We start from the raw sequence: 14,550 nt of genomic DNA, 5'->3' as shown, positions 1-14,550 counted from the left end.
TCATGCCGTATCGTTGAGGACCTCGGTTTCCTGATTAGGCCATGTCCCGGGTTCGAGAACCGCCCCGCTTCGCTTCTCCATGTTAGATACGTAGTATTAGAGAGCATGAGAATCGGATTGCGACTCGGGAAAACTAAAATGGTATCTCGGATGTGCTGTGCCATCTATCTATCTCCTCAAACCCCATCATTGCAAAGGAAAAGAAAATAGAGGAGTAGGAAACCCTCAAAGAATCACTGGTAAGAGCTCGACCCTCCCGGCCGCCCACTCATCTTCAAACTCTCCTCCATCGCCCTCCTCAGCTCCTCATCCTCCTCCTCATCAGCATCCGCCGATACATCGCGTCCCTTGCCCTTTGACGCATTCCGTCGATACTCCTCCTCGGCAAGGCTCTGCTTCTTAACGTACTCCATCACGACATCCTCCTCCGTCAGCGCCGCGGCGTCCCTATTCTGATGCTCTCGATGCGCGGCTTCTGACGCTTCGATTGCTTTCCGTAACTCTTCCTCCTCGTTTGTGTTTCCCTCCGCGTGCTGCCTCTTAGACTCCTCCAGGATCCGCTGCAGCTCCTCGTCGTCCTCGTGTGCGGGGGGATGCTGCTGGGCAATCCGGGACTGCTCGAGGGCGCGCTCGAACTCTTCGTCGTCGCCGTGCGATCCCTCGCCCGGCTGTACTCCCGCGGCTTTGAGGGACATGCTCTGGTTGATGGCCCCCTCGATGAGCCGCTGGTATTCCTCGTCCGTGATCTCCAGCTCGGCGCTCGTGAACGGGTCCTGGTCCTGGTTCTTGGCGTCTCTGTCGAGGGGCGCGGCCTTCTCGGCCCGTATGTCAGGAACCCCGGAACTGCGGAAGTGATTGACACTTGCGCGGATAGCCTGCTCGACCGCAGCGTCTTCTTCAGCGTTGCCGCGCGACGTTTCGGCGACGGATACGCGGATAGCGCGCTCAAATTCTTCGTCCTCGGCGGCACTCATTGAGCTAGGTTCTGAAAGCGACAGATCCGACCTCGAGGCAGGGACAACGGCCTCGACATGACCCTTCTTCCACGCTTCCTTTCGAGCATGAAGCTGTTTCCTTTCCTCAAAGGACAGTTTCCTCGTGTGGGCCCAGCCAGTGACCGGGGCCGTGAGACTCTTCTCGGGCTGTCCATAGGGTCCTTCGCCTTCGGCCCTCTGCTTCTCTCGCTGTTCCTTCAACTTCATGGCCTGGAAGTTCTTGAGGTCAAATTTGACATTGTTCCAACGCACAACGACGTCTTCGCGCTCCGCGGCGCCGGCGCTTTCCATGTCCATTTGTCCCTGCTTCATGCGAGACGCAATGATGTAGTTCTGGACACTGCTCGAAAAGGCGTTCCGTAGAGTTGCATGAACACCCTGCATGGTGTACGCGGGGACGGACCATACAGCTGTATTAATTAGCAACGGTAATTCTTAGCATAGCAAGGGATTGAGCACGGGAGATGGCACGGATTCAACTCACCAGATGCGGGCTTGAGAATCAAACCTCCGATGCCCTTGCCGAAGCCTTTGATGAGACCTATCCCACCTTCCTTCTCAGCACCCTTGAGCGGCTGAGTGACGAGTCCACCGATGCCATCAAACATGCCGTAGCCGAATTCCTTGGCAGCTATTCTGATACCGCTTGCCAAGTCCGTCACCTTCTCGGGCGGCCGGACAGTGTCATCGTTGTACAATCGAGGGGCATTCCGGAAACCTCTTGCCAAGCCGAGGCACACGTTCATCGGTGTCTTCACACCGGTAGTAACGATGCGACTAACGCTGGTTCCAGCTGCTACGGCAGCATCGACACCCACGTTTGCAGGCATCGATTCTTTGAACGACCTCTTCGCCGGACTGTTGGGTGGTCTTACAGATTGAGTCGTTGACGCATGTTCTGATGGAGTAGTTTCGCTACGAGCAATCGACGCACCATCGGGAGGGCTGAAGACCATGGAAGGAGCAGTGGAAGCCGTCTGAGACTGGGTTAACGACAGTGTGTCTGGCTGTGGAGATTGCGGCAGCGTCGGGGTAGAGCCCTCCATTTCCATGAGGCCTAGCTGTGTCGAAGACTCCGATGCATGCGTGCTTGGAGCCGCAATTGATGCCTTATCACTCTGATGTAGAGATTGCTTGCTTGAGCTCTGATGAAGAGACTGCTTGCTCGAGGAGGCTTCCGCGAGGGAAGGCGTAGAAGTCTCTGGTGACTTTTCTCCTTTGCTACGACTCTTGAACAGCTCTCTGGGAAAATCGGCCACAGCCATACCAATACTGCTGATATCTGCGACGAGCGACGTTGAGACCGCGGAGATAGGATCCCATGGCTGGCCCTCCGTGATATACTCCTTGGGCCGATAGCTGTGAAATGTTAGTTGTCACTTTGTGTGGAGTGACTAAAGGGGCGCGAGGACTCACAGCTTGAGATCAGAATACTTGATCAGGCCCCTTTCTACCAACACCGCGGCAGCCATGGGGCTCAGACGGACCTTCGTCCTCCTTACACGCCAAGCGGCCGCCCGACTAGGCTCAATAGAGCACCTAAGTTCGTCGGTGTCCAAATGGTCGTGGAAGCTCTTACCACCCAAATCAGTACCCTTCTCCTCGCGAATCTTGTGACCAAGCTCCTGGGCTCTAGCCTGAGTTTCGGGCTTGACAGCAAACTTGATGGCCTCCGCGAGCTTATCTCCCGTGAGCTCCTTATAAGGAATGGGATCTGGACCAGCACCCGCCCTCGAGACCATGGCACCCCAGAATGGCTGGTCACCAAAGAACGGCACAATGATGGTGGGCTTGCCTGCCTGAATACCCGCGGCAGTAGTACCTGCGCCACCATGATGGCAGACTGCCGACACATGCTTGAACAACCAGTCGTGGGGTACATTGCCCAGCATGAAGACCCCTTCTGGAAGTCCAACATCTTCCGCGCCTAGGCCGCCCCAGCCCTTGGAGACCAGCGCGCGTACGCCTGTCTGATGAACAGCATCGAAGATCATCCTGGTCAAGGCATTCGGGTCATCAACCACGATAGAGCCGAATCCAATGTAGACAGGAGGGGGCCCTGCAGCCAAGAACGCAGCTAGATCAGGTTCTGGAGTAAACGCCGAGGCCAGGTTCAAGAAGTAGAATCCTGAAATATCGATCTCACGACCCCAGTCGTTCGGCTTGGGAATCAGTGCCGGAGACCAGCAATACGTATAGGGGATTCTTAATCTCGTCAATACACCCGGGGCCCAAATCAGTGACATGGGCTCCAGATCCAGCGCTTTGTCTCTGAACCTATTGATGACGTCGCCGAGGCCCTGCCATGTCATCATTTCAACCAACGCGTAAGAAACATAGTTGGTCATGACCGTGTCGGTGTTTGTCGACTGAATATTGGCCAGCGGGTGAGGAAAAGCGCGCGTAGGCGTCCACGGCATAGTGAACATTAGGTGCAACGGAATACCCATCTTCTCCGCTATGTGAATATGCGCAAAACTCGGCGGGTTCGCAATAATGGCGTCAGCTACGAAGGGCTTCTGCCTCGGGTCCCCAGGTATTCCGTAGTGCTCGTCCAGCGGCTGATCCTTGGCATGCGGTTTTGGTGGCGGACCCAACCCGTTGCCCGCCTCGATACACGAGCGCCAGCACCCGAGCAGAATATCCTGGATTCCCCTGCGGCGCTTGCTAACCTCTCCGCTCTTGAGTGTGTCGAAGCCGGGCATCAGACCGGGGTTTTTGACCATGAAGGCCATGAGCTCGGCGGGGTCGCCACCGATGCAGAAGAACTCGAGCCCATTCTCCTCGACAAACTTTTGGAACGTCGCGTGCGTGGCTATTCGCACGCGGTGGCCGTAGGTATCTTTCAGCACCTTGCCGAGGGCGACAAAGGGCTGGACGTCGCCTCGTGAGCCGACAATCTGTATAACGACGTTGAGCTGCGGGGGAGGGGTCTGGCCCGGCTGGCCTCCAAGGCTCGGGGGGATGTAGGCTGGAGGCAGGGGTGCCTGGGGTCGCTTGTCGGCGAGAAGCTGGTTTCGTAGCGTCGGGGCGAGGATCTCGGCCAGGCGATTGCCGCTCTGGTTGATGTTAATGTTGACTCGGCCGTCTCCTAGTAGCACTTGTCAGCGAATCTCGTGATGTGAGCGGCGTTGGTGGTAGGAGTTGAACGTTACCCGTTACATTGGCGCCGGCTTCGAAGCCCGCCTGGTTGAACTGCAGCTGATCAGGAAGGTCTCCGTAGGCCGGCGGAGCCTCGGTCTCGGCCTCCAGTGAAGGCAAGCTGAATCCGTCAGAGACGAGGGCGTCGGGAACCTCAGCGCTGTCCGTCCTGTTGAGGTTCAAATCGCTGGGCCATCTTGGTGGCGGGGGAGGGGCAGACGAGCTCGCGCCCGCTTCTGGGTTCTTGACGACCGTCATTGCGGGGAAGGTCAACTCTTCGACTCGTCAACCGAGGGGGAGCAGGACCAGTGACGATGTCGAGGGGTAATGAAATTGTTTCCGAAAGTTCAGGTCATCACGGGGTGGCTGGTTGCAGATAGAAGCGGCGATGTTCGTAGCTATTGTAGTGGGATTGTGGACGTTTGAGAGCTTTGAATTGACGAGGGCGCCTTCTCACCAGCGCAACAAGTGACACAAAAGAGGGGCAAGCAAGCGTGGCACGATGGGCAGTTATGCGTGTGGGCAATTATCTTGCTGAACGGGATTGTTCTTGAGTTGGGTTATGGGAAGATAGAGCATAGTCAGAAGGTACGATCAGGTGCAGTGACAAGCGAGGTGCTGGAGCGAAGGCCGGCAGCATAAGTATTCAGCCCCGTTTCATCATCGGAGCCAAAAGCTGAGATGATCAAGCTCGTGAGAAAGACCCTGGAGCTTCAGTGGGTTCGAGGGTCAGATTAGAGGTGGGGTGGGTGCGGATAAGGGGGCCACTAGCGACTTCTCCGCCAGGCTTCCCAGATTCCCAGTGGCCTCCACTGCCTTGTAAGGTGAAGCAAATGGGCAACCTGGAGGAGGGAGGTAACCCATATGAGCACCGCCCTACGCAACCATCCGAAAAGTTGCATCAACAGGTTCAACGCCTCAGTTCAAGCGAGCTGGACTGGGGCGACTGGCACGGGGCGCTCCCGGCTTGAAATTCCATGGACGGGGGGGACAGAGCTATGACGTCCACCTCCCTTTCCGCAACATCATTCGTCCAATGGCTTGAGGACGTGGGGGAGAGGAGGCGTTGAAGATCCTCCAAGAAAGATGGCATCGGGTAGGCCAATGACGGGATGTTTTGATGGGACGATTTCGGAGAGGGCCAGCTGGACCTGGTTCTGGAACCCCGCACAGCCACAAGACTCAAGACCAAGAGATGATGGGTTTGGAAGACAAGGGAGGGCCCGCTCATTCAACACGCGTCTCAGGCACGAGATAATGTCTATGGAATAATCCAGTAGAGGTTTCGAGGAATGCTTCGACGTCTGAGCCGCAGGCCTAGGTTAAACGTTAGGCAGCGACTATAAGATGTCTTCCGGTTGGTTCGCTGGTCAGTTATAGTCTTGGTAGGATACTTTCGGGGGACCAAATAAAGATGGACCAGGGTCCGGGTCCCGGTCTGAGGGACGCGTGGAAGCGTGGAGCGTTGGCTGTGCGGTCATGATCCTATTCTCCGGTCCCAGGGCAGCTCTGAGGTTGCTTCCGTCGAGGCACCAATCATATGAGACATCTGAGATTCGATGGTATTGAAAGGTGACCGCCTATTTCATACCCATGAGAAGGATGTTAAGAGTCATGGCTCTTTACAGTTGGAAAGAGCTTTTTGATAGTAGGCGGGAGCAGTCCGAGGTGATGGTTCATCACGGGCATCCTACACAAGTAGGTTTGGCCGGCGATTATTTTCCGGGTTACAACAGGGTCCCCGATTGATAGTCGAGTGGTGTAGAGTGCGGCAATGCAGCACAAAAGTCAATCAGGCAACAATAAACTCTTCAACTCCACAGGCTATACTTACAGAACCTACATCTCATCCGTCGTCACCAGAATCTAGTCCACCAACAGCTTCACATATTCCTGGGTGAATACGACAAAAGTAGGGATGAGAATGAGCAACAAAAGTGATTAGTAGATACTAAGTACAAAAGCAGGAACGAAAGAGAATAAACAGTAAATCAAGAACACTAGAAATAACTACGACAAGCTGCAAAAGATTTGGTTCTCCCCTTCCAGAATTGAACTAGAGACCTTTCGATGACAATGTAACCATTACAGTCGAACGTGATGAACCAACTACACCAAGGGGAGAAAGACAGCTAAGCTGCTCTCGGTGAATCGTTGGAATCTTCCGGCAGGTTTGCGAATAAGTATCTATCCACAGTGATTTTGTGCGTGAGTGGATAACAGAGTGGCCAACCGAGTCATTTGCGGGAGAGTGGTAATTGGTAATTGGCTTACGAAGAGAATATGGGGAAAGAGATACGGGTTAGTGGGGACGGGCATTTCCTCCAATTGCAACTTATCGTGGGCACGCGCACGCGGAACCTCTCTAGTCACCTCCCAAAATGAGTTCGGATACTGGCTTCCTCTCACGTGTTCCCGTGCGACACTAGTTGAACAGCTATTGAACCAAGCTCATTTCTTGCTAACTCGGGACACAGGAAGACTTCATTTTCTGTGTCAAGTTCCTCCGAACAATTGGTGTTTTAGGAAGACTCCTGAATATCTTCTAAAGCAAGTCGTCAACTCCATACCACAAATCATTTGCCTCCACCTCTCAGGTCGCCATTGTGGGACGGTGGATCGAGCTTCTCGCCTGAGCAGTCACCTTCCTTCCCACTGAGCTCAGGGTCGCCGCAAGGGTAGTCTGGACCAGCTGGTAGTCTAACTTACTGGAACTTTGATATCTCCGCCTGGCTAAGATTTGAAGACTACAGCTACGTGGAGGGATAGCCACTGCCCTTAGTCAGAAATAGCACAATGTTGGGTTCCAGAAGTCATGTTGGACTATCTAGACTAGAAGCGTAATAAAATGTAAAAAGAGGTATAATACAGCGGCGCGCATCAGTCATGCTCTCTGCCTCTTCAACCAAAGTACTCCCCCTCTCGAGCACAAGCAGGCACTCCACTGTCCATTATCGTCAAAAGGTTGCTTTTGTGTTGTTTTTTTGATGCCAGATTCCACTCCTCGCATGTCCCAAAAGCAGTCTGTGCCTTGACAAGCACGTATCTCTTTCTTTGTCGTCGCATTGGCATCCCTTTGGTCTGGGTTATGGCAGCATCACCCTGGCATTTGCGGTTCCTCGCAAAGCTGTATGAGCTCCATCCAAGGCTAGCTTTTGCATCTCCTCTAGGTGTCCTCTCAAGTCGCTTAAGAGGAGAACTTGCGGGTGAGCTTGGCAATGACTATTGCGCCATTGGGTCAGCTAGCTGTTCTATTTGGGAAGTGATGAATCCATGGGTCAGACTTACTGTGAAGGGCGACAACGCTGAAAATGAAAACAAGGGAAAGAACGAGAACAACGACGGGGTCGACCTTGAGACCGGGAGACTCATCGGTGTAGAGTCCTGTGTGATCCAATGGTTAGCCTTCATTTCCTTAAGGATCAATTGAGCTCCTTCGCCTCCAATTCTCCTCGGTCACAACCACTTCGCCAACATCCACCACACTATTTCTGAGAGATCGAAAGACACGTCATTGGGATGGGAACGTACTCAGCATGGTGCTGCTGCTACCGCCAGCACCGGCAGCTCTCGTGCTGTTCGGCCGCGCATTCGCAATCTTCTCCTTCTGGTCGGCAGCCGCGCGGCGGCGGATGGCGGTTCTGGGACCGCCGGGGGGAGTGGGCGAGGAGGGACGCGCGACGCTGGCGCCAGAAGCGGCAGCGCCGGCTCCGTTAACAGGCGAGGAAGGTCGAGGGGAAGACTACGATGCCACAATTTCAATATTAGCGATTTGCTCCTATTCGGCCACATTGGTAGGTCTTGCGGCCTCGGCGCGCGCGCGCATTGTCCGATTGCAATCAGGCGCAGACTCCGGTGTTGGCAGCTGGTGCTCAATGCCCCAAAGAGTCGCGTGCGACGTGGTAAAGTGAAGCCACGACATGCAGTTTGGCAAGGGGGAGCTCCGAGGGACCAGCCTGGCCATTACCGTCGGAAGAAGAATAACTAACCATTGTGAAGGAGTGTGACGAGGGACAAGATCCAAGATCGCTACAGGATACTCGGAAACCAGGAGAATTCGTTCGAAAAAGTCGACGCGGGAAGAAGAATCAAAGTTCGGAAAGGATGGTGTGGGATGTGGATGGTCGGTCGGGAGGGCGTGATGATGGGAATTCAAGCTCTCTAGAGGGTCGGGGGTGCACCTGCGCTCAAAAGTGGCAGAGTTGAGGCCACAGTTTTGGAAAGGGGACCAGCTGGGCGCCGCCCAGGGGATTTTCCGACCCGACGTTCTAGACCCCCTGGGGCGGCGAACATACCTTAATGGGTGGCTGCTCAGCGTAGCGGGCTAGCGGCTCCCAGAAACTCCACTGGGCCCCTAATCCTGGCAAGACCAGTCAAGTTCACCACCTGAGTTTACCTGTGGCATACATGGTCATCCTGTCATTGCGAGATGCGGATACTGTAATCCGTCGTAGCACATGCTTTTCCCCTCCTTCACTCCGCCCTTTAGAAAAATACAGCCGTGCACTGAGAATCTTGTGAATGCTTTCAATTGAATTTGAGGGTACTGTATATCTAGGAAGCAGCCGCGTTCTGCAGCTGAAAGCTTCCATCTGACGGCGCCAGCTTATGCAGCGCATGGTGAAATACAACACAACGCAACGCTTTCCTGCAACAGCGCTCCTTATCGACAATTGCCGGCTATAAACGCAGGAAGATGAAATGTCTGCTTGCAGACTCCCGGAGAATGGTGGTAGTATGGGGGTAGTGTTAGTGGTAGTGGTGGAGGGTACGATTCAGACATAGAAAATGAACAAAGGGAAAACAAAATCCTGCCACGTAAAGGGCATCATCCCCTTCAGATTCCAACACGAGGACCCATGGTATTCCTAGCCGCCTTTTTGTTCTTCATGATGACTGGTCTTTGACAGACAGGTATCTTTCGTTGGGTTCCTCAACCGCATTATTCGAACAATGCCGACGAAGAAGCACCAGGTGACAGAAATGCCCCAGCTGCCCCGGTTCGGCCATCCCAAGCTCCAAAGTGCCCTGACTTTTTTTCCCTTTCCGATCCCGAGGTTCTTTGATGGAAATTGTCATCCTCGCGGTCCTTTGAAATGCGGCCATCGAGCTTTGCTGCGTGAAAGCCGCCGTGAGCTGGCTCAGTGGTCTGGTACCTCCACCATGCTCATTATAAGGTAAGATTAGACAGTGATACATCTACACCTGCTGGAAACGAACCATCTCAACCCAAACGCCTGCCGCTATGATGGGACACGCGGTCCTGCAAATTTCTTCGGAGGTGATGAACGAAGAAAAGAAATTGGTATCTTTAGCTTCAAAGTGTAACGTCGAGAACCAGGCTGACGTCCTGGACATCCGACTTTGCGAGGTCTTCTAGAACGGGAATCAAGTCCAGCAGCTCATTATCGTGCGCGTCTGAGAACCAACTGCTAATGGGAACGGCGTGCTGGGGATGGAAAATGTACGACGTGGGAGAGTTGTCTATGATGATGGTGTCCTTCAAGTCTCTTCCCACCTGGGAAAGATCCTTGACATAGTTTCCTTGGTGATTGTAGCAGCTCTCGCGGAAAAGTCTGTGGTGAACGACCTTATGGATATCGAGCTGGTCTAGCAGCGGGTCGCCGTACTTTGGATGGGTCAGCATACAGAATCAAGTGATTGGGTGAGGAGGACGGTCTTACCTTTGAGACTGACGCAGTAAAGACCACCACTTCATAAAGCTCCCCAACGCGCTTCATAAACTGATCCACACCTGGTCTCTTGATCACATAAACATTATGATAATTGCCCTCGATTTCGACGGGAATAGTGAAATCGGCTTGGTGGAGAATCTGCAGATTTGTGAGCATTTTTTGTGGAATAGGGCCAAAAATCAGCTTCAATGCTTACCTTGAATGAACTGTGAACCAAGGTCTCGTCCAGATCAAGCACGAGACATTTCTTGCCCTTGAACTCAGGTGCAATGGGTGGCAACAAGAACTTTTGCTCTGGAATGGCCTCATCGATAGGAGCTGATACCGGCGGGTTCGGAGGAGGGGGCGGCAGCTGCTGGCTAGTTGGCGCATCTTCTACCGGGGGCGGTATTTGGTGCTTCTCTTCGGGCTCGGGAGTCGCATCGGGCATCGCCTCGTCTCCCTCGGCATCCTTCTTGTCTGCTTCCAGCACTGGCGCTTCCTTGGTCTTCTCTCCAGTGGTTGACTCTACCGTGATCGCGGGTGCAGCACTACTAGCTCCGGCGTTGCTGACGACGTTTTGCTTGGATTCGCCAGCTTCTCCGCCAACAGTAGAATCGTCGGCAGTGGTTGCTCCAGACACACGCTTGCCTTTGTTTTCGGTTGCCGTCATTGGCTGCTCGGGCTGCGGCTGCTTCTCCTGGATTTGCGGCTTGTTCGAAGCGGGTTGTTGGTCCTGCGGGGTGGGCTGTCGAGACTTGGCGGTCGTTGGTCTCGCGGGCAGCTTGTCGAGCTTGTGGACAGCGTCGTCGCCGTTTTCAATCGCGTTCGCGTTGTCGGGGACATCGCAGCACCCAAGAAGGGCGAAAAGCCCTCCTTTCTTCTTCTTCTGAGGGGGGTTCACGGGAGAATTCGGTTGCGTGTTGCCGGGGGTGTTGGTAGGTTCGGTTTCGATGCCGGATCGGTGGCTGCCGACACTGCCATTTCGATGGCGTCCTAAAAAACTACCCTTGGACTCCTTCGAACGTCCGCCGATGCTGTTTCTCGAATCGCTGACTGTTGCTCCGCTCAGCCCTGTCGACGTCGGGGAGGATTGATTGCGCTGCGAGGAAGACCGAGACGGTACATGCAGGAAGCCCCTACCCTTCTTTGAATTTCCACCCTCCTCTGGCGCCAGAAGCACCTTTTCTTTGGACATTTCTTGACTCGACTGGCCGTTTTGCTGAATCTGTGGTGTGATTTTGTCTGGGTTGGATGGTTGTGGTCTCTCGGACATGATGCTGTCGGGCTAGAGCAGGGAGGTGGTTAGCCAAGACGTTCAAAGCAAGACCAACGGTTCTGCATGAATCAAGCGACGATGCCCAGGAGGGGCTGGCGAGCACCAGTAGGCTCATTCAGATCAATCATGACACTACCGCCTCTGCCTCTCATTCCAAGGTCTAAGACATGACCGAGGTCGTGTTTGTCGACTGGTGGCCATCCGAGACGGAGCAAGCGGTGCGCGTGAACGTGGGTCGGGACCAACAGACGAGCGAGCATGCCTCTTCCCTCGGTGAGGCGGTGTGTCGCGCGAGCACGAGATTGATGGCGGATAGGGTGCGTCGAGGGCTCAAGCAGAGGTGAACATGGAGTGTCGTCACTCACCTCCTTTCTTCTTGGGGACCGGCAAGCCTTCCCAGAATCCTCAACCCCTTAAGTGAGCTGTTGTCGGCCGTAAAAGGCCGATTCGCAAAGCTCGTTACGCGGTCCGAGGTGAAGGAAAATTGTCGGAAAGTAAAAGATCGACGCGGGTGGGCGATGGATGGAATGGAAGAGGAGGAAAGGCGACGTCCCGGTGAGGTTGTCGGTCGAACGCGGAGAATGGAAGATGGTTTGGGCTCAGTCGCGCAAGAAGCGGCGCCAATGGAATGACTAGGTGGGCGAGGCAAAGTGGCTGGGCCTGGGGGGGCAATGGTTTACGGCGGCCAGTGTCAGTTGGAGTCGGTCCCAAGGCAAGGTCGTAATGGTTGGCGGTGGTAGTGCTCGAATCAGATGGGAAAAAAGTGGGCGAGAAGAAAGCGAGCGAGCGGTTGCAGGGAATAGCAAGGTACGTCGCGGAAGAAATTAAGGTTCGCTGGTAACAAGTGAATGGGTTGGCCTTTTTGGAAAGAGAAAAAAGAGGCAGATATCGAATATCGCTCGAATGTTTTTTTTTGTGAGGGACGTGGCCGGCCGAAGAGGTCGGGAACAACGAGTTTGGCAAGTTTGATGATGCGTGAAAGAAGACGAGGGACGAAGAATGGAGCAACGGCAAGGCGTGCAAGGAGATTGGAAATTGGGGGGAGGGGGGTTAGTGGAAGAGAGGATGGGAGAGACGGGAGAGTGAGAGAAGGGTAAGTAAGCGAGAGAGCGAGAGCAAGAACGAGAGCAAGAGAGCAACAGCAGAGCCAAAAAGCAAAGCTAACAACCCCAAATGGCCAGTAGAAAGACAAGGCGTCGGCGGCGAGAGGATGAGGAAGAGAGCAGATGGCAGCCAAGGGCCCGGGGGGTGGTGAGAAGTGAGGACGACTGGCAAGACTCAAGAGGACGACGTATCAGAGGCTGAAAGAGCGTGAAAGGCACAAGCGAGATGATTTGCCTTTGGAAGCAACACTTGAATGGGGTCTACTGGGAGGGCCAGGGGCTGGCCCGTGTCTACAGGTGCAGATGAAGCTGGGGGGCCGCAGCTTCAAGGGAACGGAACCTGGGAGACGAAGAGAAAGAGAGAGAGAGAGGATGGATCATGGAAGAGGGAGAGACCAGGGGTGCTACGAACAGTAACGAGCTAATGGATTCAATTACAACAGAGAACACCCACCGAGAGAGAGAGAGCAAAAGGCTTGGAAGGGTGTGTGGGTGGATTTCCCGGTGAGATTAGCCCGTCCCGTCCTGGTTAAGAAGAGGCCGGGCTCGAGAGATGGGGAGCGATAAGGGGGTTCCCAAAGATCACAGTTGACAAGACATATTGATACTGTTGACGCTTGTGCAGAGGATACCTTAAGGTACTGCGTAAGGTATCTTAGGTAATGTACGGATACGCAGTAATCAATGCAAATTGACATGGATGATAATGGCAGTAGGTGAGCCCGAGTGACGTCTTTCCTGCCTCGAGATTGAGAGTGGATCCACTGGATCCTCCCACTTGCACTGACCACGTGAGTGGATCCGCACTGTGCCCTACACCAGACGACTATCGCGCCGCAACAGACGCCATGTCTCATCTCCCATTTCTCTCCCATTGCCGTGCCGCCAAGCTCATATTACAGAAATCTCCATGGTGGGAACACAAGCAGAGTCCATCCCGGCCCATCACACGCTTCGCAAGGAGCTAGAGCCTGAATTGGTCCAATTCGTAAAGTGAGATGGGCGACCGCGATACCCTCTTGGACCTCGACCGATGGGTCGCCCATTCGCTTTGGGAAGCTATTCAGCCAATGCTGGATGCACCAGCACAAATCTCGTCTTCAACCTTCGGTGATACTGCCACCAGCCATGCCATACCTGGATCGTGGAATCCAGGGTGTCGAGTCGTCGAGTCGAGTCGAGCCGAGCAGAGAGCTTCGGAGCTGCTGGCACTGGCACTGGCACTGGCGCGGTAGCCGTTCCTGGAAAATCCCCTCGGGCACCGTCAAAGAAGCTGCGTCTGTCAGAGAGATTACCTTGTGTCCTTGGCTCTTTGTTGAGCCCGTCACTCGGCATCCCAGTGCCGTCATTTCGTTTTCTCACAGTTCAACTAACTCTTTCTTCGAGAGCAGACACACAAACGAGATAGCACAGGCAGCTTGCAAGCAAAGATAGGACCCATAAATTACGCCCCCAGTGCCCAGGAACAATTCCAACAACGACAGAAACATCAGAAAACCCACAACCCGGTCTGCGAGCTAAAGAGAAGAACAACATCCCTGGCACGCCTATCCGAACTCGTTCCACGCTCCATCGCCTTCACAGAGAAAGACATTCTGAGGAGATTTTGTCCGACTGAGCCTGAGTCTCACTGTACACAACCTGAGTCTGTTGCCTACGAAGCAATTACCCACGAGTCTTGCCCCCCCCTCGTCGCATCAGATGCCTCCTGGCTTATTACATTACCACACCTGACGCCTCAAGAAGCCGCCTGCCTTGCTTGAATTAGCTTCCAGAGTAAGCACCGCGCGCAAGTGCCAAGCGCAAAGTGGGTGCTGCCGCCGCCGTCGTCTCCTACTTGGGGCCTTCGGGGGGAGTAGTCTGGTCTAACGCCGGGCCAGCGCAGGGTAAACTCAGCCGGGCGGCCGTTCTCCTTTAATGCGTGCGCCGCCCGGGTCCCCCATCAAATAAGACAATTGGAACAAAAGGCAAAGTCGAAGAAAAACACAGCGTCCTCGTCCCGATGCGCGACACCACCATCCATCTGCTAGCCCCCCAAGGGCCCCAGCACCCCCTCCACCTTTTCTGATGCGGGTAGCAGACGGGGAGCTCTTCTAAGATGAGTGGACGGGGGTTTCCAGACTGCGGACTCCAGAGCCCAGAGTATGAAGTACAGAGACAGAGAGCTCGAAGCAATGCTGGGCGGATGCCAGCTGCCATTTGCTTAGCGCATGAGAATATCGGGCGGTTGGAGTTTGCCTCATCCATGTCGCTTTCCGTCTGATATTCCCCGCGCATGCTATTGTTGTACACAGAAATGAGAATTTCATCTGAGTGAGAGTGAGTGCTCGTATGAGATTGAGGATACCTTTCCTCAG

General features: G+C 54.4%; 7 protein-coding genes and 1 non-coding gene across 8 annotated transcripts; 2 read left to right on the top strand and 6 right to left on the bottom strand.

Moving 5' to 3' along the window:
- Window positions 1-233: 233 nt before the first annotated feature.
- CLUP02_13801 (glycosyltransferase family 28 domain-containing protein) lies at window positions 234-4,394 on the bottom strand (the record flags this gene model as incomplete). Its single annotated transcript, XM_049292738.1, has 4 exons — window positions 234-1,405; window positions 1,480-2,354; window positions 2,412-4,086; window positions 4,151-4,394. 4 exons carry the CDS (start codon window positions 4,392-4,394, stop codon window positions 234-236), a joined length of 3,966 nt encoding a protein of 1,321 aa, XP_049149884.1.
- A 27-nt stretch (window positions 4,395-4,421) lies between these two features.
- Window positions 4,422-5,000, bottom strand: CLUP02_13800 (uncharacterized protein; the record flags this gene model as incomplete). Its single annotated transcript, XM_049292737.1, has 3 exons — window positions 4,422-4,588; window positions 4,729-4,841; window positions 4,912-5,000. 3 exons carry the CDS (start codon window positions 4,998-5,000, stop codon window positions 4,422-4,424), a joined length of 369 nt encoding a protein of 122 aa, XP_049149883.1.
- Window positions 5,001-5,729: 729 nt separating this feature from the next.
- CLUP02_13799 (uncharacterized protein) lies at window positions 5,730-5,885 on the top strand (the record flags this gene model as incomplete). The annotated part of the gene is made up of 1 exon (XM_049292736.1): window positions 5,730-5,885. One exon carries the CDS (start codon window positions 5,730-5,732, stop codon window positions 5,883-5,885), a length of 156 nt encoding a protein of 51 aa, XP_049149882.1.
- A 287-nt stretch (window positions 5,886-6,172) lies between these two features.
- Window positions 6,173-6,260, bottom strand: CLUP02_tRNA251. The gene has a single exon. It is a non-coding gene; the product is annotated as a tRNA-Tyr (tRNA).
- A 1,063-nt stretch (window positions 6,261-7,323) lies between these two features.
- On the bottom strand, window positions 7,324-8,128 carry CLUP02_13798 (protein transporter SEC61 subunit beta; the record flags this gene model as incomplete). Its single annotated transcript, XM_049292735.1, has 4 exons — window positions 7,324-7,358; window positions 7,425-7,520; window positions 7,668-7,878; window positions 8,126-8,128. 4 exons carry the CDS (start codon window positions 8,126-8,128, stop codon window positions 7,324-7,326), a joined length of 345 nt encoding a protein of 114 aa, XP_049149881.1.
- A 1,325-nt stretch (window positions 8,129-9,453) lies between these two features.
- Window positions 9,454-11,242, bottom strand: CLUP02_13797 (NLI interacting factor-like phosphatase; the record flags this gene model as incomplete). Its single annotated transcript, XM_049292734.1, has 4 exons — window positions 9,454-9,765; window positions 9,821-9,970; window positions 10,029-11,099; window positions 11,168-11,242. The coding sequence occupies 4 exons, from the start codon at window positions 11,240-11,242 to the stop codon at window positions 9,454-9,456; spliced, it is 1,608 nt and encodes a 535-aa protein (XP_049149880.1).
- A 1,647-nt stretch (window positions 11,243-12,889) lies between these two features.
- CLUP02_13796 (uncharacterized protein) lies at window positions 12,890-14,111 on the top strand (the record flags this gene model as incomplete). Its single annotated transcript, XM_049292733.1, has 5 exons — window positions 12,890-12,909; window positions 13,016-13,172; window positions 13,280-13,545; window positions 13,602-13,868; window positions 13,988-14,111. The coding sequence occupies 5 exons, from the start codon at window positions 12,890-12,892 to the stop codon at window positions 14,109-14,111; spliced, it is 834 nt and encodes a 277-aa protein (XP_049149879.1).
- A 24-nt stretch (window positions 14,112-14,135) lies between these two features.
- CLUP02_13795 (uncharacterized protein) lies at window positions 14,136-14,470 on the bottom strand (the record flags this gene model as incomplete). The annotated part of the gene is made up of 2 exons (XM_049292732.1): window positions 14,136-14,219; window positions 14,276-14,470. The coding sequence occupies 2 exons, from the start codon at window positions 14,468-14,470 to the stop codon at window positions 14,136-14,138; spliced, it is 279 nt and encodes a 92-aa protein (XP_049149878.1).
- Window positions 14,471-14,550: the final 80 nt, after the last annotated feature.

Source organism: Colletotrichum lupini, chromosome 7, assembly GCF_023278565.1.
Source record: "Colletotrichum lupini chromosome 7, complete sequence".
Lineage (NCBI taxonomy): Eukaryota > Fungi > Ascomycota > Sordariomycetes > Glomerellales > Glomerellaceae > Colletotrichum > Colletotrichum lupini.
The sequence above is the reverse complement of the archived record's forward strand: the minus strand, read 5'-3'. Positions and strand labels throughout refer to the sequence as shown.